Here is a 23,345-nt window from a genome sequence, read left to right as displayed (position 1 = left end):
ATGTGCCACCCATGTAAATTGAATATTCACATTAGCATTTTATGCTCTGGAGAATTAGAAAAGGGTATTTGGGGAAAGATGAATTTCAAATCACTTAATGCTGGTGATAAGCCACGTAAAGGAAAAGTCTCTGCTTTAAGCTTCTGGTTTGTACTGACCTGGAGCAGGGAGGCCATCTCAATGGAGGGGAGAGCCTGGCCAGCCAGCCAGCCTCACTAGAAAAGATAGAAAGTTGTGCCGTTTCCATTTCCAATAGACACATAAGCACTAAGAAGTGAGCCTTAGGCATCACACTCACTGGATTTTTATCTTTGCTCAGCAAATGTTAGAAACAAAAATTAAAAATTAAATCCCTGGCCCTGTGCAGTGGCTCATGCCTGTAATCTCATCACTTTGGGAGGCTAAGGCGGGCAGATCACGAGGTCAGGAGTTTGAGACCAGCCTATCCAATATGATGAAACCCTGTCTCTACTAAAAAATACAAAAATTAGCCGGGGGTGGTGGTGCGCACCTGTAGTCCCAGCTACTCGGGAGGCTGAGGCAGGAGAATCGTTTGAACCCGGGAAGTGGAGGATGCAGTGAGCTGAGATCACATCACTGCACTTCAGCCTGAGGATGGAGTGAGAATCCATCTCAAAAAAAAAAAAAAAAAATTAAGGCCAGGAGCAGTGGCTCACGCCTGTAATTCCAGCACTTTGGGAGGCTGAGGCGGGCAAATCACAAGATCAGGAGATCAACACCATCCTGGCTAACACGGTGAAATCCCATCTCTACTAAAAATACAAGAAATTAGCCAGGCGTGGTGGTGGGCACCTGTAGTCCCAGCTACTCCGGAGCCTGAGGCAGGAAAATGGCGAGAACCGGGGAGGCGGAGCTTGCAGTGAGCAGAGATTGCGCCACTGCACTCCAGACTGGGTGACAGAGCGAGACTCCGTCTCAAAACAACAACAACAACAACAACAAAATTAAATACCTTTGTGTCCAAGGATGTTCTGTTTCTTATTTTAAAAAATTTATTGACCCTCCGAAGTACAAAACAGTTCTGTGTACTTTGGTGATGGACACCATAAACACCTTGACTTGATCACCGTGCATTATATACACATAAAAAATGTATCACAGACCCCATGAATTTGCACAAATTTAAAAACAAAACAAAACAACACCTTTGTGCCAAACTCATCACCCAAAGATCCTTCAAATCAGCAGGTACAGAAAAGGGATGATGGCAAGAAGATGGAAAGGAGTTCTCCTCAGGAGATTTGATGAAAACATGACTGGTCTCAAACAATCAAAGCCTTGAGGAGGCTACATCTTCTATAGGATTATTATGTATATTAGCTGAGTAGCTCCAGGCATAGAACTCAAAACTCTCTGGCTGGTTATGAGAATCAGCTATATAGCTGAACAAAACTAAAGCTATGTGAACTTGAGCAAATTCTTGAACTCACTGTTTCATTTGCTTCATCTTTTTTTTTTTTTTTTTTTTTTTTTTTTTTTTTGAGGCGGAGTCTCGCTCTGTCGCCCAGGCTGGAGTGCAGTCGCGCGATCTCGGCTCACTGCAAGCTCCGCCTCCCGGGTTTACGCCATTCTCCTGCCTCAGCCTCCCGAGTAGCTGGGACTACAGGCGCCCGCCACCACACCCGGCTAATTTTTTGTATTTTTTAGTAGAGACTGGGTTTCACTGTGTTAGCCAGGATGGTCTTGATCTCCTGACCTCCTGATCCGCCCGTCTCGGCCTCCCAAAGTGCTCGGATTACAGGCGTGAGCCACCGCACCCGGTCCATTTGCTTCATCTTAAAAAAAAAAAAGCAGGTATATTTATTTCATGAGGGCTGTTATGAGAATTAAATGAGATAATAAATACACCTAGTACAGTATTTGGCAAAAAGAAATGTCTGACAAAGTAACTATTTCATTACATTATTATTATTTTTATTTATTTATTTTGAGACGGAGTCTCGCTCTGTCGCCCAGGCTGGAGTGCAGTGGCGCGATCTCGGCTAACTGAAAGCTCCGCCTCCCAGGTTCACGCCATTCTCCTGCCTCAGCCTCCCGAGTTGCTGGGACTACAGGGGCCCGCCACCGCGCCTGGCTAATTTTTTGTATTTTTAGTAGAGACGGGGTTTCACCGTGGTCTCGATCTCCTGACCTTGTGATCCACCCGCCTCGGCCTCCCAAAGTGCTGGGATTACAGGCGTGAGCCAGTGCTCCCGGCCTCATTACCATTATTACAGAGGAACATTAAAAAAAAAAAGGCTATTATAACCAACTATAATTATACTTACTAATCATACAAATTATTTCACATGCAAAAGTAAGAGGAAAGAGCTTCTAAATGGAACTCAAGAAATAACGGATTTTTGAAATACCTTGACATCTGCCACCACTTCCAGACATCAATTTTGTGTGGAGACCACAGGATTACTGGGCAACACTGTCCCATGAACTGATCAGTTGGACTACAATACTCACTAGCTCAGGGTTCTCCAATATACAGGTTTTCATTAGTTATTCTATTAGTGCTTCATGGTTTCTACTCTTTCCAGGGCTCAGTACACCTCTTCTCTTTCTGTTATACATTCTGGTGTCAACGATGGTGGTTGGATGAGATAGGCAGAGAAGGAAATTAAGAAAGACAACCTAAAGGCCATCAAAATGGTTTAATCTGAAAATTACAGAATAAAAAAATTCCAACTGCTTTTGTGAGGGCATATGCATGTGTGTATGCATTTTATAAAACCAAACGTGCATTCTCTTGCAAGTCCACTTGGAATCTCCTTCAACTATTTTAACATTTGAACATGATCTTCAGGAGAAAATAAATGAGGACACTACACTAGACTATTTTTTTTTTTTTTTTTTTTTTTTTTTTGAGACAGAGTCTCGCTCTGTCGCCCAGGCTGGAGTGCAGTGGCCGGATCTCAGCTCACTGCAAGCTCCACCTCCCGGGTTTACGCCATTCTCCTGCCTCAGCCTCCCGAGTAGCTGGGACTACAGGCGCCCACCACCTCGCCCGGCTAAGTTTTTGTATTTTTTAGTAGAGATGGGGTTTCACCGTGTCAGCCAGGATGGTCTCAATCTCCTGACCTCGTGATCCGCCCGTCTCGGCCTCCCAAAGTGCTGGGATTACAGGCTTGAGCCACCGCGCCCGGCCTAGACTATTTGTTATAGTTTTATTCTCTGAGAGTAAAGGAAAAATGTACAACCTGAAATAGACCTGACATTGTCCCTAAACACACTTGAGGGTTGATTCATGACAAAACTATCCACAATTTTTTGTTTTTTTGTTTGTTTGTTTGTTTGTTTTTGAGACAGACTCTCGCTCTGTCATCCAGGCTGGAGTGCAATAACATGATCTCGGCTCACCGCAACCTCTGCCTCCTGGGTTCAAGCGATTCCTCTCCCTCAGCCTTCTGAGCAGCTGGGATTACAGGCATGCGCCACCATGCCTGGCTAATTTTTGTATTTTTAGCAGAGACGGGGTTTCACCATGTTGTCCAGCCTGGTCTCAAACTCCTGACCTCGTAATCTGCCCGCCTCAGCCTCCCAAAGTGCTGGGATTACAGGCGTGAGCCAGTGTCTGGCCAACTATCCACTATTTTTTTTTTTTTGAGACAGAGTCACACTCTGTCACCCAGGCTGGAGTGTAATGGCGCAATCTCAGCTCACTGCAAGCTCCGCCTCCTAGGTTCACACCATTCTCCTGCCTCAGCCTCCCAAGTAGCTGGGACTACAGGCGCCCGCCACCACATCTGGCTAAATTTTTTTTTTTTTTGTATTTTTAGTAGAGACAGGGTTTCACTATGTTGTCCAGGATGGTCTCCATCTCCTGACCTCATGATCCACCCGCCTCGGCCTCCCAAAGTGCTGGGATGACAGGTGTGCGCCACCGCGCATGGCCCACATTCTTTAACTTGTCTTCCCCCTTAAAGTCACTACCTATTGCTTTCACCAATTCCTCGGAATATAAAACCTCGGAAAGCATTCTATTCAAAGTGGTTACCTGTGGGGTGAGGAACGGGGTTCTGGATCAGTGGCAGAAGCCAATAGAGAGGTATCCTTGTAGTTTTCCAGATCTTCATTCTCTAGAAAACCATAGAGAGAAAGAATTCAATATCTGAGAGGGAACACAATCATAATTATCTTGTACCTTTAAAATAAAATCTAGCAATTTCAACCAAATTCTTCCCAAAAATATTCTGGTATGAACTTTATCCTCTGGGAGGCCCAACACATAAATTATTCAAGTCATCACATCCAAGTATTCTCAGTCATAACTCATTCATAAAAAATAAGTCATTTCTAAAACAAGTCTCCAAAAAGTTAATCCTAATTTAAGAATCATATTTCTGCTAGGTGAAGTGGCTCACACCTATAACCCCAACACTTTGGGAGGCCAAGGCAGGAGGATCGCTTGAGACCAGGAGTTCAAAACCAGCCTGGGCAACAGAGCAAGACCCTGTCTCTAAAAAAAATTAAGGCCAGGTGCAGTGGTTCAAGCCTGTAATCCCAGCACTTTGGGAGGCTGAGGTGAGTCAGGAGTTTGAGACCAGCCTGATCAACAGAGTGAAACCCCATCTCTACTAAAAATACAAAATTAGTCAGGCATGATGGTGCACACCTGTAATCCCAGCTACTTGGGAGGCTGAGGCAGAAGAATCACTTGAACCTGGGAGGCAGAGGTTGCAGTGAGCTGAGATCACACCATTGCACTCTAGCCTGGGCAACAAAAGCAAAACTCTGTTTCAAAAAAAATAATAAATAATAAAAATAAATTTTAAAAAAATAGGGCCAGGTGCAGTGGCTCACACTTGTAATCCCAGCACTTTGGGAGGCCGAGGCGGGTGGATCACTTGAGGTCAGGAGTTCGAGACCAGCCTGGCCAACATGGCGAAACCATGTCTCTACTTAAAAATACAAAAATTAGCTGGGCATGGTGGCATGCGCCTGTAATCCCAGCTACTCAGGAGGCTGAGGCAGGAAAATCACTTGAACCCGGGAGGTGGAGGTTGCAGTGAGCTGAGATCACACCACTGCACTCCAGCCTGGGTGACAGAGCGAGACTCCATCTCAATTAAAAAAAAATTAATAAAAAGAAATCAATCATATTTCTCAGAAAGCAGATGGCTAAATTAGGCAGAACATAGAGGGTAGAGTGGGATGTAAGATAAACTGAATTTAGAGTCAAAGTATAAAGTGTCACTTCTACATTCAATAAGCTCAGATCAATGCACCCAAGGTCAGGTAAAGGACTTTTGTAATTTATTTATTCAATCACTCATTTACCAATGATTTATTGAATAACTAGGTGCCCTCAAGGAATATATAGGTGAAATGCATAATGAAGGCCATGTTCTACAAGCTCAAAACAAGCCTATGATTGGCGGGTATTATCACAGCCATTTTTGCAGTAAAGAACTTAAGGCATAGAGACAGGATTCAAATCCAGGCAGTTGTGCTCTTAACATCAGATGCTACTTAGTTTTCTGGGTTATTCATTTAGTCTTTCCTTGAATACTCAGAGAGCATATGGTTTAGTGCATTCAGACAGCCCCTCATTTAACTCCCTCTGTGTAAGACAGCAAGACACTGAAGACTGAAGTTTACTTCTCAATACAAAATGCAACTTAATTAAGTAAACTTCAAACATTGAAAGTTTCAGAGTTTGGTAGCAAAGTCAAAGTGAAAATGGCTGGCAAAATTTTTAATCCAAGCCTAATCTAGTCTCATGTTTTATATGTGAGCGAGATCTATTTTTCTTTTCTTTCTTTCTTTTTTTTTTTTTTTTTGAGACAGGGTCTCCCTCTATCACCCAGGCTGGAGTGCAGTGATACAATTACGACTCTCAGCTTCTCAGCAACCTCAACCTTCTGGGTTCAAGCGACCCTCTCACCTCAGCCTCCTGAGTAGCTAGGACCACAGGCACATCCCAACACGCCAGACTAATTTTTTTTTTTTTTTTTGTAGAGATGGGGGTCTCACTATGTTGCCCAGGCAGGCTGGTCTTGAATCCCTGGGTTCAAGTGATCCTCCCACCTCAGTCTCCCAAAGTGCTGAGATTACAGGCGTAAGCCACTGTGCCCATCCAAGATCTATTTTTCTTTTGGTCAATTCAGTCTCATAGGCAGAAAGACCTTAGAGCTCCTGCCACCCAATTGTTCTCCCAACAAAGAAACTGAGTCTAAGACACTGTTCCCCAGTCTCTGCCACTCTGTAAAGAGGCCCATGAACTGAGGGAAAATGCAAAGAGAAAGTTCTCCCTTATGTTGACATAAGTGAAATGTGCTTTCTAATAAATTCTATTCTTTGACCACTACTCCCCACAATATCCTTTCCCATATTGACAGCTGGCTGTCACATTTCCACAAGTTCTTTCTCAGGCTGGTCATCTTCATACCACACAGCCTGTGACCATGCTGGCCCCCTATAGCTGCTCCACTTAGTTTGTTCCATTTAAAGAAAGGAGCCAAAATGAACAACTTTTCCAGGTGTGTTCCAATCCGTGCAGACTACACTGACAATAACCTCTTAAAAAGGACACAATATTTCTTGACATAATACCCTAACCAGGCACTAGATTTCTTAACTGCAAACTTACTGTTGGCCTAAATAAGTCAGTCAAGATCTCCAGGGCTTATAAAAATAAACTTTTTCCAAGCCCACTCTCTCCTATGCTCTATTTTTAAAACAGACTTTTGGAAAATAATTGACTTTTTAACTTAAAACCAGGACTTTACATACCCTATTACTTATTTCAAATTAACTTTTTGAAATTACACTAATAATTTGTTCATTGTAGAAAAAAGTAAGTACAGATAAGAAAACATTTTGCACTTTATTTCCTTTAAAATAAATTTTTAATATACAGATAATCCATTGTTCACTGTAAAAAAAAATATCAGGAAACACAGATGAGCAAAACAACAACAAACTAACCATAACCCCACCAACCAAAGATTACCACTGTTAACTTTTTTAAAAAAAGACAAAAGAGGGCCGGGCGCGGTGGCTCACGCCTGTAATCCCAGCACTTTGGGAGGCCAAGACGGGCGGATCACGAGGTCAGGAGATCGAGACCATTCTGGCTAACACAGTGAAACCCCGTTTCTACTAAAAATACAGAAAATTAGCCGGGTGTGGTGGCAGGCGCCTGTAACCCCAGCTACTCAGGAGGCTGAGGCAGGACAATCACTTGAACCCTGGAGGAAGAGGTTGCAGTGAGCTGAGATTGCACCACTGCACTCCAGCCTGGGAGACACAGGAAGACTCTGTCTCAAAAACAAAACAAAACAAAACAAAACAAAAAACCACACAAGGTTTCTCTATGGTACCCAAGCTAGTCTCCACCTCTTGGGCTCAAGGGGTCCTCTCACCTTCCCCTCCCAAACTGCTGGGGTTACAGCACAGCACCTAGCCAACTGTTAACATTTTGATGTATATCCCTTGAGAAATACATTTATACATTTATACATACAAATACGTATGTATATGTATTGTGTGTGTGTTTGTGCGTTTCTGAAAGGACATGCACTAAACACTGTTTTTTTTTTTTTTTTTTTTTTTTTGAGACATAGTTTTGCTCTGTTGCCCAGGCTGGAGTGCAATGGCATGATCTCAGCTCACTGCAGCCTCTGCCTCCGTGTTCAAGCGATTCTCCTGCCTCAGCCTCCTGAGTAGATGTAATTACAGGTACACGTCACCATGCCCAGTTAACTTTTTGTATTTTTAGTAGAGACGGGTTTTCACCATGTTGGCCAGGCTGGTCTCAAACTCCTGACCTCAGGTGATCCACCCGCCTCAGCCTCCCAAAGTGCTGGGATTACAGGTGTGACCCACCGTGGCCAATAAACACTTTTAATGAACATATTTCAGAGTCAATAAAGATAGGGCTGTATCATAATTTTAAATGGCTACATATTATCCCATATGTTGTCCCATTATTTCTTTAACCAATTCTTAATCTTCTACTGGTAGAGCTAGTGCTTATTCCAAATCTTTCATTGTTATAGACAATGATGCTGTATCTTTCACTGTTAGAGATAATGATGGTCTATTAGCAGTATCTACAACGCTTTCTTGAGAACCTCCCCTGTCAACAGCCTTGGAAGTGGTAGTTCCTATGATGAAGGTACATTATGTTGGCCATAGTTCATTGGTTTTGGGTGAGCACCCGACCAAAAGTCAGTCCAATTCTCTTCCGTAAAATCTGGAGTTGGTATCCAAGACAGAAACAGGCTGGGGAGAACCTTTGTGAGTTTAGGAGCTGAGCCTGCCTTTTGGGAGAAGCCTTCACAGGCCATGTAAAAGCAGATGACTAAGCAGAGAAGATAATTTTCAAAGAGAGTACAATGATGCATTCAAGTAAAGGGAAAGAGAAACAAGGGGACCTCTGGCTTTAGGAGAGAAACAGACCAGAGAGGCTACTTTGTAACCCCATGAAGTTCAAGTGTGTTCCTCCAATTGGAGTCTGTAAGAAGCCTTACATACTAACAATGAGCTCTTTTCTTCTTTTTATTGTGAAATAAACCACATATATGAAAGACTGCATGGAAAGAAGATACAGAGCTAAAATATTAATAATACAAATACCTGCATACCTACTAACTAGGTGAATTATTAGTACTTTAGAATTCCCCTGCCCAATGCCCCTTCCTATCCTATATTCCCTGTTCCAAATTCTGAGTAAATTATTCCTTGTTATTCTTTATGTATTTTAATTAATTACTGCTGTTTAAAAACCTTTTTTATTGTAGAAAATGTTAAACATATACAAAATCACAAAATTATATAACAGTAGAACGAAGACTCATGCACCCTACCTATCTTCTCAACAAGATTTTATTTGGCCTTTTTTCCTCCATGCCCTACCTTCTTGGCCCACCAACAGTGGATTACTTCAAACAAAGCCCAGACGTCATTGTATCTACCACTACATTCATTTACAACAAATCTCTAAAGAAAAAGACTTTCAACACAGGTACAACAACATTATCATTCCTACAAAATTGGCAGTTCCTTAATATCATCTCATACCCAGCCCATGCTCAAACTTCTCCAAGTTGGCTCCCAGAATTTCTTTTTAGGAGCTGGTTTGTTTGAATCAGAATCCAAATAAGGTTCACACATGAAATTTACCTTATTAATCTCTTAATCTACATTAATCTTCACCACCGTGGGTCTGTATACAATATATTTGTTGAAATTTTTAAAAGCTGATCTGCAGACTTCTCAAACATTCTGAATTTGGCTGATTGCCTTTCCATGGTATCACTTAACAGATTATTTTATGCACTCTATTCCTATAAACCAGTCATAGATGTAGAGCTTCACTGTCCAGGATAGTACTTACTAGTACACGCGGCTAAATTTAAAACGTAAAATAATTTAAAATTCGGTCCACCCATCTCAACCAGCCACATTTCAAATACTCAATAGCCATGAGTTGCTAGTGATTACTGTTGCCAAGGAGCATGTTTTCACCGTCAAAGCAATTCTACTGGACTGTGCTGATCTAGAGGCTCGACTCAATTCAGATTCAGTTTTGTTCTTGAAAGAATACTCCAGAAATAACATTTGTAATTCCTATTGTATTACACTAAGAGGCACATAATCTATGGTTATCACAAGTTTAATGATAAAGATTAGTTTCATGCTTTCAGCCTAATCCACCATCCAGCTCCTCATTAACCCTGCACCTAGTGGCTTTAGCAGGCATTGATGATCCTTGTCTAAAATAGATACAGGATTTCATTAAAAACTAGAAAATGACTTTTCCAATTCCAGCACTTTCTACAGTTGTTCTTAGTTGGAATTCTACTAAAAACAAAACAAAACAAAACTTCCCCTCACCAACTATTTGGCTACTCTGACACAGGCATAAGAGAAAAGAAGGATAAAGACTTGATCCTTCACCAACTGAGTTAGAATCATAACAACCTCCAAAGGTAACCAATGATTTGTTTTTTGAAGTATTGTTAGAAACACACGAATTTTAACATATTTTATGTGCTTCGAGTTTTCCTAATTTTGGCCTGTGGGAGCTCCTTAAAGTTGGCTCTTGTGTCCTTTTAAGATGATACCAGTGGTCTTGCTTATAGCATAAGTCCCGAGCTTTAAAATCTTATAAATGCCTGTCCTACACTTGGAATCAACTATTTCTCTAAGGAGCCCTGGTTCTTTTTCATTAGAAATTGTATTTAAAGGCTGGGCATGGTAGCTCACACCTGTAATCCCAGAACTTTGGGAGGCTGAGGCGGGTGAGTTGGAGACCAGCCTGGCCAACATGGTGAAACCCCATCTCTACTGAAAATACAGAAATTAGCTGGGCATGGTGGCACACGTCTGTAATCCCAGGTATTTGGGAGGCTGAGGCAAGAGAATCTCTGGAACCTAGGAGGCAGAAGTTGCAGTGAGCTGAGATTGTGCCAATGCACTCCAGCCTAGGTGTTGGAGTAAGACTCTGTCTCAGGAAAAAAAAAAAAGAAATTGTATTTAAAGACCACAATCAAGGTAAAACATTACACGTATGTTACACATACACACACGAATATATATATATACACACACACACATATATATACCCTAAATGTCATATATTAATATCATATATAAAAATATACATGTAAGGCTGGGCACGGTGGCTCATGCCTGTAATCGCAGCACTTTGGGAGTGGATCACGAGGTAGGAGATCGAGATCCACAAGGCAGGCGGATCACGAGGTCAGGAGATCGAGACCATCCTGACCAACATGGTAAAACCCCGTCTCTACTAAAAACACAAAAATTAGCTGGGCGTGGTTGCCCAGAGGTTGCAGTGAGCTGAGATTGTGCCACTGCACTCTAGCCTGGGTGACACAGCAAGACTCCATCTCGAAAAAAAAGAAAAAACATCCAGTAATCTGAATTAGAAGGATTTGCATGAATTCATTTTACGTGTGTGTGTATATATATTTATATATATATATTTTTTATTTATTTATATTTATATATATTATATATATATATATATATATATTTTTTTTTGAGACGGAGTCTCACTCTGTCGCCCAGGCTGGAGTGCAGTGGCGCAATCTTGGTTCACTGTAAGCTCTGCCTCCTGGGTTCACGCCATTCTCCTGCCTCAGCCTCCTGAGAAGCTAGGATTACAGGTGCATGCCACCACGCCCAGCTAATTTTTGTATTTTTAGTAGAGACAGGGTTTCACCATGTTGGTCAGGCTGGTCTCGATCTCCTGACCTCATGATCCATCCGCCTTGGACTCCCAAAGTCCTGGGAGCCACCACACCCAGCCCAGATTACAGGATTTTAACCTAACTTTAATTCTATATTTGTATTTTTCGGTCTTGTTGTGGAACATCCTGGATCTTAATAATATTCACATATATACATATTTGCTTTATTATACAATGTAAATATAATAGTTTTAATTAAGAATAACAATATAACTAAAGATATGGATGTTATAACACTCTTCTCCTTAGCTTTTAATCTTCCATTATTTGTTTTTGAAAACATAAGGAAATACATATACATATAGTTGTATGTTGCCCCCATCTTAGAAAAAAATACACATTCTTCTTCTGCAACTTTTTTTTTTTGGCGGGGGGGAAAGGGTCTTGCTGTGTCCCCCAGGCTGGAGTACAGTGGTGCCATCACAGCTCACTGCAGTCTCAACCTTCCCAGCTTAAGTGATTCTCCTGCCTCAGCCTTCCGAGTAACTGGAACCACAGTCCCACGTCACCACACCTGGCTATTTTTTTAAATTTTTTGCAGAGATGGGGTTTTGCCATGTAGCCCAGGCTGGTCTCAAACTCCTGAGCTCAAGCAATATGCCCACCTCGGACTCCCAAAGTGCTAGGATTAGAGGCATGAGCCACTGCGCCCGGCTGCAACTTGTTTTTATCACTTAACAACATAGCCTAGAAGAGCTTTCAAGTTGGTGAATTTACCCACATTCCAGAGCAGTGGTGCAACCCAACTCCATGCAGACGGAAGCTCCTGCACTCAGGACCCTTCCAGGCCTTGCCCTGTGTACCTCTTCATCTGGCTGTTTATCTTTTACAATAAACCAGTAAACACAGGCAGAAATTCTCCAGATGTCTCCCAGTAATGTCCAAGTTTTTATCCCAGTGTCACAAAGAAAGATCAATGATGAAACAACATGACCTACCCAGGACAACCTACAATGACCTGAAGACATTTACTGGGGAGCTGTGTTGTTTTCATAATATCCACTATCAAGTAAAAGTGAAGAGTGGCTTTCTACTTGATCAAAAAACAGTTTAAAAAGAAATATTAATGAATATCAAAGGAATAATGAAACCTGGCTTCAATGCCACTCTGGTACACACAGGTGGAGGCAAACCTTTGTTGTTAGATGTCTGAGCTGCAAAGAAAAGATCCACATGATTATCTGGAGATGTTTTGATAAATGGAGTACCTCAATCTGCCAATTTCAAATGTAATTCAGGTTCTGTGGTACAGGATGATATCATCATGGGCATTCTGACAGTGAGAAAAAATTTACAGCTCTCAGCAGCAGCTCTTTGGCTTTCAACAACTATGACAAATAATAGAAAAAAAAAAAAGAATGAATTAACATGGTCATTCAAGAGTTAGTTCCAGAAAAAGTGGCATTCCAAGATTGGAACTCCATTCATGGTGTGTCTGGAAAAGATTACACAGATCTTCCTCATTACTTTAAATTTTTTATTGTATATGTTTAAGGTGTACAACATAATGTTTTGATGTATATATAGATGGTGAAATGGTTACCATATCAAGCAAATCAATAAATCCAGCATCCCACAGATATCCTCTCTTTTTGTGATGTTGAACACCTTTTTATATACCTGTTGGCCATTGTGTGTGGCAAGAGCACCTAAACTTTACTTTTAGCAAAAATCCCAAGCATAATATTAACCAAAGGTCTCATATTGTACATTATATCTCTAGACTTGTTCATCCTATGTATCTCTACTTTGTATCCTTTGACCTACACCTCTCACTTTCCTCTACCATCACTACCACCACCTCTAGTAACCACTATTTTCTTCTGTTTCTGTGTACTTGACTTTTTTTTTTTTTTTTTTTTTTTTTAGATTACATATATAAGTGAGATCGTGCAGTATTTTTCTTTTTGTGTTTGGCTTATTTTACTTAATACAATGTCATCTAGGCTCATCCATGTATGGCAAATGGCAAGATCTCTTTCTTTTATAAGGCTAAATAATATTCCTCTGTGTGTATGTATGCACACCACAGCTTCTTTATTCATTTGTCTGTCAACGGACACGTAGATTGTTTTCATATCTTGGCTATTGTGAATAATGCTACAATGAACAGATATCTGAGGTGGTGATTTCACTTCCTTTGGGTATGTACTCAGAAGAGGGATTACGGGGTCATGTGGTAGTTCTACTTTTATTTAGGAATTTCCATACTATTTTTCACAATGGCTGCATCATCTACATTTGTACTAACAGTTGCTATCTCTTACCAAAGATAAGTCATCTTAACAGGCATGAGGTGATATATCTCATTGTGGTTTTAATTTGCATTTCCCTGGTGACTACTGATGTTGAACATCTTTTCATGTACCTGTTAGTCATTTTTACATCTTCTTTGGAAAAACATCCATTCAGATCCTTTGCCTTTTTTTTTTTTTTTTTTTTTTCAGACGGTGTCTGACTCTGTCGCCCAGGCTGGAGTGCAGTGACACAGTCTCAGCTCACTGTAACCTCTGTCTCCCAGGTTCAAGTGATTCTCCTGCCTCAGGCTGCCAGGTAACTGGGAATACAGGTGCATGCCACCATGCCCAGCTAATTTTTTTGTATTTTCGTAGAGACGGGGTTTCACCATGTTGACCAGGCTGGTCTCAAACTTCTGACTTCAAGAGACCTACCCACTTTGGCCTCCCAAAGTGCTGGGATAACAGGCATGAGCCACCATGCCCAGACCATTTCCATTCTTTTGCATGTGGAAATCCAGTTTTCCCAGAACAATTTATTGAAGAGACTGCCTTTTCCCCACTGTGTCCTCTTAGTACCTTTGTTAAAAATTAGTTGGTCTGGCCGGGCGCGGTGGCTCAAGCCTGTAATCCCAGCACTTTGGGAGGCCGAGACGGGCGGATCACGAGGTCAGGAGATCGAGACCATCCTGGCTAACACGGTGAAACCCCGTCTCTACTAAAAAATACAAAAAACTAGCCGGGCGAGGTGGCGGGCGCCTGTAGTCCCAGCTACTGGGGAGGCTGAGGCAGGAGAATGGTCTAAACCCGGGAGGCGGAGCTTGCAGTGAGCTGAGATCCGGCCACTGCACCCCAGCCTGGGCGACAGAGCGAGACTCTGTCTCAAAAAAAAAAAAAAAAAAAAAAAAAAAAATTAGTTGGTCATATATGCTTGGGTTTATTTCTAGGCTCTCAATTCTGATCCGCTGGTCTGTGTGTCTGTTTTTATACCAGCACCATACTGTTTTGATTACTATAGCTTGTAACAGAATTTGAAATCAGAAAGTGTGATGCCTCCAACTTTTTCTTTCTTAGGATTGCGTGTATATTCAGGGTATTTGTGGTTACATACAAATTTTAGAATTGTTTTTTTCTATTTCTGTGAAGAATGTCATTAGAATTTGGATTGGGATTGCGTTAAATCTGCATATTGCTTTGGGTAGTATGAACATTTGAACAATATTAATTTTTCCAAATCATGAACACAGGATGTCTTCCCATTTGTGTCTTCTTAGTTTCTTTCATCAGTGTTTTATAGTCTTAAGTGTCCAGATCTTTCTGTTTAAGTTTATTCTTAACTATTTTTTTCTTGAGACAGGGCCTCTGTAACCCATGCTGGAGTGCAGTGGCACAATCACGGCTCACTGCAGCCTCGACCTCCAGGGCTCAAGCGATCCTCCCACCTCAGCCTCCCGAGTAGCTGGGACAACAGGCATGGGCCACCATGCTAGGCTAACTTATTAAGTATTTTTATGCTACTGTAAATTGGTATTCTTTTCTTGATTTCTTTTTTGGATAGGTTGTTACTGTGTACAGAAATGCAACTGATTCTTGTACACTGATTTTTTTTTTTTTTTTTGGAGACGGAGTCTCACTCTGTCGCCCAGGCTGGAGTGCAGTGGCCGGATCTCAGCTCACTGCAAGCTCTGCCTCCCGGGTTCACGCCATTCTCCTACCTCAGCCTCCCGAGTAGCTAGGATTACAGGCACCCGCCACCTTGCCCGGTTAATTTTTTTTGTATTTTTAGTAGAGACGGGGTTTCACCGTGTTAGCCAGGATGGTCTCGATCTCCTGACCCCGTGATCCGCCCGTCTCAGCCTCCCAAAGTGCTGGGATTACAGGCGTAATTGATTTTTTATCCTGCAACTTTACTGATGTCATTTATTAATTCTAAGTTTTTTTTGTAGAGTCTTTGGGGTTATTTACATATAAGATCATGTCATCTGCAAATGGATATAACTTCTACCATTCAGCTAACTGTATGCCTTTTTTTTTTTTTCTTGTCTGCTTGCTCTTGCTAGCACTTCCATTACTATGTTGAATAGAAGTGGTGAGAGTGGTCATCCTTGCCTTGTGCCAGATCATAGAGAAAAAGTTTTCATTTTTCCACATTGACTATGACACTGGCTTTGGGTTTTTCACAAGTAGTCTTTATTATGTCGAGTAAATTTCCTTCTATATCTAAAGTTGTTGCCAGTTCAAAATAAGCTATTCTAACTATAAGATGATGTTCTATGTAAACCTCATGGTAAGCACAAAGCAAAAAACCACCCCAGATAAACAAATAATAAAGAGAAAGGAATCAAAGCTCAGCATTATAGAAAATCACCAAATCACAAAGGAAAATAACAGAGGAAGAAAGGAACAAAGGCTCTACAAAACAACCAGAAAACAATTAACAAAACAGCAGAAGTAAATCCTTACCTATCAACAATAAGTTTGAATGTAAATGGATTAAGTTCTCCAATTAGAAGACACTGAGTGGGTGAATGGATTTTTAAAAACTAAGACCCAACCTATATGCTGCCCACAAGAGACTCATTTTAGCTTTAAGAACACATTCAGGCTGAAAGTGAAAGAACTGAAAAAGATATTCCATGTAAACAGTAACCAAGAAAGAGCAGAGGTGGCTGTACTGAGACAACATAAAGTCTAAAAACTGTCACACGAAACAAAGAAGGCCATTATTTGATGATAAAGGGATCAAGCCATCAAGAGGACATAACAATTATGAATATATATGCACTCAACATCAGAGCACCTAAAGGTATAACCCAAATTTTAATAGACGTGAAGGGGGAAAATAGATAGCAATACAAAAATAGTGGGGGGCCTCAATATCCCATTTTCAACAATGGATAGATCAACTAGACAGAAAAGTAATAAGGAAATATTAGACTTGAACTACACTTGGGACCAAATGGGCCCAACAGACATACACAGAACTTTCCATACAACAGTAGCAGAATACACATTCTTCTCCACTGCATACGTAACATTCTCCAGAACAGATCAGACGTTAGGCCACAAAACAAGTCTTAACAAATTTATAACTGAAATCATACAAGTATTATTTCCAACCACAATGGTAAAACACCAGAAATCAATAGCAGAGGGAATTCAGGGAAAATCACAAAGATGTGGAAATTAAACAACCTGCTCCTGAACAACCAATATATTAGAGAAGAAATCAAAAGAGAAAACGTATCTTGAGACAAAAGAGAATGGAAATATAACATACTAAAACCTACGGGATGCAGCAAAAGCAAAAGCAATTCTAAGAAGGATGTTTATAGCAATAAATTCCTACATTAAAAAAGAAGAGGCCAGGCATGGTGGCTCAGGCCTGTAATCCCAGTACTTTGGGAAGCTGAGACAGGAGGATCACTTGAGTTCCAGGGTCCAGTGAGCCATAATCATGCCACTGCACTCCAGCCTGGGTGACAGAGTCAGACTCAGTCTCTAAAATAATAATAATAATAATATCTCAAATAAATAGCCTAACATTATTCCTCTTTTTTTTTTTTTTAATGTTGCCTAGGCTGTACTCAAACTCCTGGGCTCAAGCATTCCTCCTGCCTCAGCCTCCTGAGTTGCTAGGATTCAGGTGCATGCCACCAGAGCTGGCTCATTACTTTTTAAACTGGCATACTTGACTGTGTGGATGTACACCATACTCATGTCCCTACTGACAGACATTAGGGTTATTTCCAGTCTATTACTATTGCAAACTGTGCTACAATGCCTTGTGCATATTTCATATTTTCGCCAGTGTATCTTTGGGATAGATTCCTGGGAGTGGAATTTCTGAACCACATTCTCCACAAGGATCATCTATTTTACATTCACTGCATCAATATATGAGTACCTCTTTCCCCACACCTGGCACATCAGAGTATGTTGTCAAACTGTTGGAAAATTGGCAGAACTTGATATGTGAAGAATGGTATAATAATTTTAATTTGCACTTCTCTTATCTTTTAATGCATTAGGGTACTTTTTTTTTTTTTCTGAGACAGGATCTTGTTCTACCACCCAGGCTGGAGTGTAGTGTTGCGATCACAGCTCACTGCAGCCTTGACCTCTAGGGCTCAAGTGTATTTTGCGATCACAGCTCACTGCAGCCTTAACCTCTTGAGTAGCTCCTAGCTACTCAGGAGACTGAGGCTAGGACCACAGGTGTGCATCACCACATCTGGCTAATTTTAAAATATTTTTGTAGAGACAGGGTTTCCCTATGATGCCCAGGCTGGTCTCAAACTCCTGGGCTCAAGCAATCCTTCCACATGGGCCATCCAAAGTGTTAGGATTACAAGCATGAGCCATGATTTTTTTATAAAGATGGGGTCTCACTGTGTTGCCCAGGCTGGAGTCTGGTGGCATAATCATAGCTCACTGCAGCCTCAAACTCTTGGGCTCAAGTGATCTTCCTGCCTCAGCCTCCCAAGTAGTTGAGAATACAGCCACCCTCGCCACCCCCAGCTTGCATTTTGTTATCTAAGCCTTTTTTTACTTCATTTCTATAGGACAGGTCCCCAGGACTGAAAAACTTTGTCAAGGTATACACATAAACAATTTTATACACATTGCCCAATTTCTCTCCAAAATTCACTTCTACTGGGAGTGGATATCTGAGTGTAACCATTTCCCCACATTCTCACTAACACTAGGTATAATCATTCCTTACAACTGCTGCCATTCTATAGATAGAACATGATGAAACACTGTTTTAATTTGTCATCCTTTAATAGCTCATATGGCTGAAATAAGCTCTTTTATGCATAAAAATCAGTTGCCTTCTTTGTTGTTTAATAAATGAATTCTGACCCCACATACTACTTAACCTACCTTTTCAACTCAACAATGATATTTATGCATTTAAAGCAGCCCACTGAATCTCCTTCAAATATCACTCTGCCACATATTTTGCCAAAATCAAAATATACTATATATATAGCAACCACATGAAAAAGGGAAATTTGAGTTAATGACTTTGCCTAAATTCAACAGAACTTTACTGGGCCCCTGCTATATGTCAGGCAGTGCATTCCATGCAGGGAATATACAGTTAAATTAGACATGATTTGTGCCCTCAAGGGCCTCAGCCTAGTGAGGAACATAAACTCATAAACAGACAGTTGTAATATAAATGTGGTATCCTTTAGGATAGAATTATGCACTAGATGTCACAGATACACATATAGTTAACTAATTTAGGGAATAAAGGTGTTAAAGGAGGTTTCCTAAAAGCGATGACAATTGCACTGCCTTCAAGAATGACCAGGACTTGGCCAAGTCAAGTGAAAAAGGGCACTGCAGGCAGAGGAAGCTGAATGAACAAAACGAAGAACACAAAAAAATACCACCATGGCAGTTCAGTGTGGCTGGAGGCCATTGCACAAATGCAGAGAGATGAACTGAGAGCCACAGGTCCCAGTGATTTAACTCCATACTACCAAATTCCTAGTAAGTGCCTGGCCACATCCTAGGTACTGGAGAGAATATCAAAAGCAGACATAGTTCTGGCTCTCATGAAGTTTTCCATCTAGCAGGAAAAAGTGTGTGAAGGTCCTTTATCCCAAAGGTGATTAATAATTTTAAGCTAGGAAATGACATAGTCAAATCTGTATTTTTTTGGTACAATTCTATGGCAGCCATAGGTAAGATGGATTTTACAAGATCAGATAGGAGGCCTCTGCAGAAGTCCATGAGAGAGAGAAAGGACCTAACTAGTAATGAAAGACTAGAAAGGCTACAATTAGAAAATAATTAGGCAGTCAAATGTGCTTTTAGTTTGCCCATGCTGGCTCCTAGCAACACATATTTTCTTTACATTCAAATGACATATTCCACTGAAAATCTGGATCAATTTTAATGGTCTCCAGATTCTGGATTACACTCTTTCCCTTCAGAATAACTAGTATATATGTCCATTTCTAGTCCCAGACATCCCTCAAAGATGGTGCACAATTATATTTGCAGGTTATTTCAGGACCCCAGACATAGCAGTCATCTGTCAATCTTCTGGCTTTCAAAAATACTCAACCTTTTCCTCCGTGGGGAGAACTGTCACTGACAATAGTACTCAGTGGAAGTCAAAATGGAAGATCCTTCTCTTCTCAGCACCAGGAAGTCAGGGAACAAGCACACAATCTAAAATATTTCCACCTTTAACAGGTGAAACAGGAGTGGGACAAAGGAGAGACAGAATCCATCTAGTGGCAGCCAAACAGCCAAGTTGTTCTTGCTGCTTAGCCTCTGGAGTCCTCCAGCCTTCTAACAATTGAGTGAGCCTCCTTTATCCTTCTAATAAATCCTCTTTCTGCTTCAGGAAGCCAGAATTAACTTATATGGCTTTTAAAAAGAACTCTGACCAAAATTCCTGGATAGAATTTCACTGGGTCCAGAAATCTGAACTTAATTAAAGTACCTAGCTATTCTATGTTTATTCTGATCATCTTTGTTATTATAATCAAGAATCAGTGGTCACTTACTATATGTCAATTATTTTCTAAGCTTTTTGTAGGCATCATTATACTGAATAGTCACTGAATTGCACGGAATTATAGAACCACTGAAGTTGATACTATTATTACTCCCTTTCTATAGTTTAAGAAATTGAAGCTCGGAGAAATCAAGATGCCCAAGATGAACAGCAAATACAAATAGAAGTGATATGCACTCAGGCAATCCAAGACCAAAGCCAGCACTCTTATTAACTACATTATATACTGACTCTTTTAAAAATCTTTTCTAGGCTGGGCGCGGTGGCTCCTGCCTGTAACTGCTGCACTTTGGGAGCCCGAGGCAGGCAGATGGCTTGAGGTCAGGAGTTCCAGAGCAGCCTGGCCAACATGGTGAAACCCCATCTCTACTAAAAATCAGCCGGGCGTGGTGGTGTGTCTGTAATCCCAGATACATGGGAGGCTGGGGCAGGAGAATCGCTTGAACCTCGGAGGCAGAGGTTGCAGTGAGCCGAGATCACACCACTGCACTCCAGCCTGGGTGACAGAGCAAGACTCTCTAAAAAAAAAAAAAAAAAAAAAATGTAAATCTTTTCTATTGTGCAATAATAACGCAAATGTAGAAGAGTACACAAAAGTGTATACCTCAATAAATTATCACAAACACTACCCAGGCCAAGAAATAGAACATTTCTAACACTCCAGAAGCCCCACTCATGATCTTCCCAATCATCACCTGATCCTTTCCTCCTTAAGGTAAGAAAATCATTATCCCAACTATGGACATTATTTCCTCACTTTCTTTATAGCTGGGCCACCTAAGTAAGCATTCCTAAACAGTGTTGCTTCACTGGGCCTGTTTTTTTAATTCTATAGAAAGGAAAATGATACAGAATATTTTCTTTTGGGTCTGGCTTATTTCAGTCATTATTTTGATGCATCCATCAAAAGATGCATCCATGTAATTGTATGTAGGTTTGTTAACTTTCTTCTTCTTCTTCTTCTTTTGAGACAGAGTCTCACTCTTGTTCCCCAGGCTGGAATGCAATGGCGCAATCTCGGCTCACTGCAACCTCCACCTCCCGGCTTCAAGAGATTCTCCTGCCTCAGCCTCCTGAGCAACTAGGATTACAGGCACCCGCCACCACGTCCAGCTAATTTCTGTATTTTCAGTACAGACGGGGTTTCACCATGTTGGCCAGGCTGGTCTCGAACTCTTGACCTCAGGTGACCCGCCTGCCTCGGCCTCCCAAAGTACTGGGATTACAGGCATGAGCCACCGTGCCCAGCCAGTTTGTTCACGTTCATTGCCGTACACTATTCCATGAATCCACCATGAGCTACCTATCTATTGTTGATGATACTTAGGTTAACCCCAGTTTGGGGCTATAATGAATAATGCTGCTATGAATATTCTTGTCTCTTGGCTACGGTGCATGCATTTATGTTGGATATAAATGTCAGAATATAACGGTTAAGTCATAGAAATTTGAATGTTAAATTTCAGTAGATAATGCTGAACTATTTTCTAAAGGGGTTGTACCAAATATAATGCTGCCAGCATTGTAGCATCATTTCCATTACTCTGGACCTTCTCTGACACTTGGTCATGTTAACATTTTTTATCTGGGCCATTCTGGTAGATATATGCTAATTTAGTTCGTATTTCACTGATGATTTGTATTTCTTGGCCATTAAAAAAATCTTCTTTTTTGAAGTGCCTGTCCAAGTCTCTTGCCAATTTTATTACTGGTTTGTCTTTTTTATTACTTATTTATTTATATTATTTAGAGACGGAGTCACGCTCTGTTGCCCAAGTTGGAGTACAGTGGCATGGTCTTGGCTCACTGCAACCTCCACCTCCTGGGTTCAAGAGATTCTTCGGCCTCAGCCTCCCCAATAACTGGGACTACAAGCATGCGCCACCACACCTGGCTAATTTTTGTATTTTTAGTAGAGACAGGGTTTCACCATATTGGCCAGGCTGGTCTCGAACTCCTGACCTCATGATCCACCCACCTCAGCCTCCCAAAGTGCTAGGATTACAGGCATGAGCCATTCACGCCCAGCCTCTTTTTATTATTTACAGTTTTCGATACAAACCTTTTGTCAGGTATATGTATTATAATTACCTGCTTCCACTCTGTGACATGACTTTTCCCTTTTAATGGTGGCCTTTGATAAACCAAAGTACTTTCGTGTATTCAAAATTTATCAAATTTTCCTTCCTTAGTCTTTGTGTGTCCTGTCTAAGATGTCTTTCACTATACTGAGATCCAAAAATATTCTCCCGTATCCTATAGGTGCTTATGTACTGCCTTTCACATATTGTTCTATAATCTACCGAGTTGATTTTTTGTGTATCATGTGTGAGGTAAAGATTAAGTTTCTTTACTTTCCTTTCTCTTAGAATATTCAATTGTCCCAGAAACATTTACCTTCTCTTACCCACTGCTCTATGTTAACAATCTTTGTTACAAAGCAAGTGTCCATATAACCATGTTTCTAAGCTTTTGATTCTATTCCTAGAGCCTGACTACTCTTTAAAAACTTTAAAATAAGTCTTGATGTTGGATGGAACAAATCTTTCCATGTTGTTGTTCTTATTCAAGAGTGTCCTTGCTATTTGTGGCCTTCCATTTCTATATGTATTTTAGAACCAGCTTGTCAAAGCCACCCAAAAATCCCAATTCGTGAACTTAGCTGTTTCTGAAGCTGAGTTGCACTCCCTGCAACGACCTACTTTTAGGGCATGGCCTTTCATGGCCCTAACCCAAAGGAAATGGAGTTCACCAGACTCCCCCTTACATGATGGGTCCTGAACACTAATCCATTTCCTATTACTTTAGTTCAAAGAGGCACTTTTCATGACCTTGTCACTCAGCATCCCCACTCAGGAATCCAGCATGTACCCCCAGGGGACAAAGGAGCCCCAAAATAGACTCTTGTCCTTGAATCTCTATAGCTTTCACATGGATCACAGCTAGGTAATTCTTCATTATCTTTCTATCTCTCCAGTATTTTCCAGCAGATGTTTATATTTCACCCATATTTTCTAATTGTCCCTGATGAGAGATAATTACCTAGTCTGCCATTACTGACAACAGAAATCCATATTGCCTATTTACCCGTATCAATCTGAATATACCTTAGTGAATAAAATAGAAACAAAAATAGAAGTTTTAAAATTCTGCCCTCTGCCAGGCATAGTGGCTCATGCCTGTAAGGGAGGCTGAGGCGGGAGGGCTGAGGCGGGAGGGCCGAGGCAGGCAGATCACAAGGTCAGGAGTTCAAGACCAACCTGGCCAGCATGGTGAAACCCCATCTCTACTAAAAATACAAAAATTAGCCAGACGTGGTGGCGTGTGCCT

At 41.1% G+C, this 23,345-nt stretch overlaps 1 protein-coding gene across 3 annotated transcripts in view; it reads right to left on the bottom strand.

Moving 5' to 3' along the window:
• LOC105495844 (transmembrane p24 trafficking protein family member 8) overlaps positions 1–23,345 on the bottom strand; it is a 46,959-nt gene that overhangs the window by 16,413 nt on the left and 7,201 nt on the right. For 2 of the 3 annotated variants that reach the window (XM_071099805.1, XM_071099806.1), the window contains exon 2: positions 4,007–4,088. In XM_071099805.1, coding sequence (XP_070955906.1) covers positions 4,007–4,088 — 82 coding nt within the window. Of the gene's footprint in view, positions 1–4,006; positions 4,089–12,442; positions 14,047–23,345 lie in introns of those variants that run through there. The other variant, XM_071099807.1, reaches the window with a different exon arrangement.

Source organism: Macaca nemestrina, chromosome 7 (assembly GCF_043159975.1).
Source record: "Macaca nemestrina isolate mMacNem1 chromosome 7, mMacNem.hap1, whole genome shotgun sequence".
NCBI classification, from domain to species: domain Eukaryota; kingdom Metazoa; phylum Chordata; class Mammalia; order Primates; family Cercopithecidae; genus Macaca; species Macaca nemestrina.
Note: the sequence above shows the minus strand (reverse complement) of the source record. Positions and strands in the feature narration are given on the sequence as shown.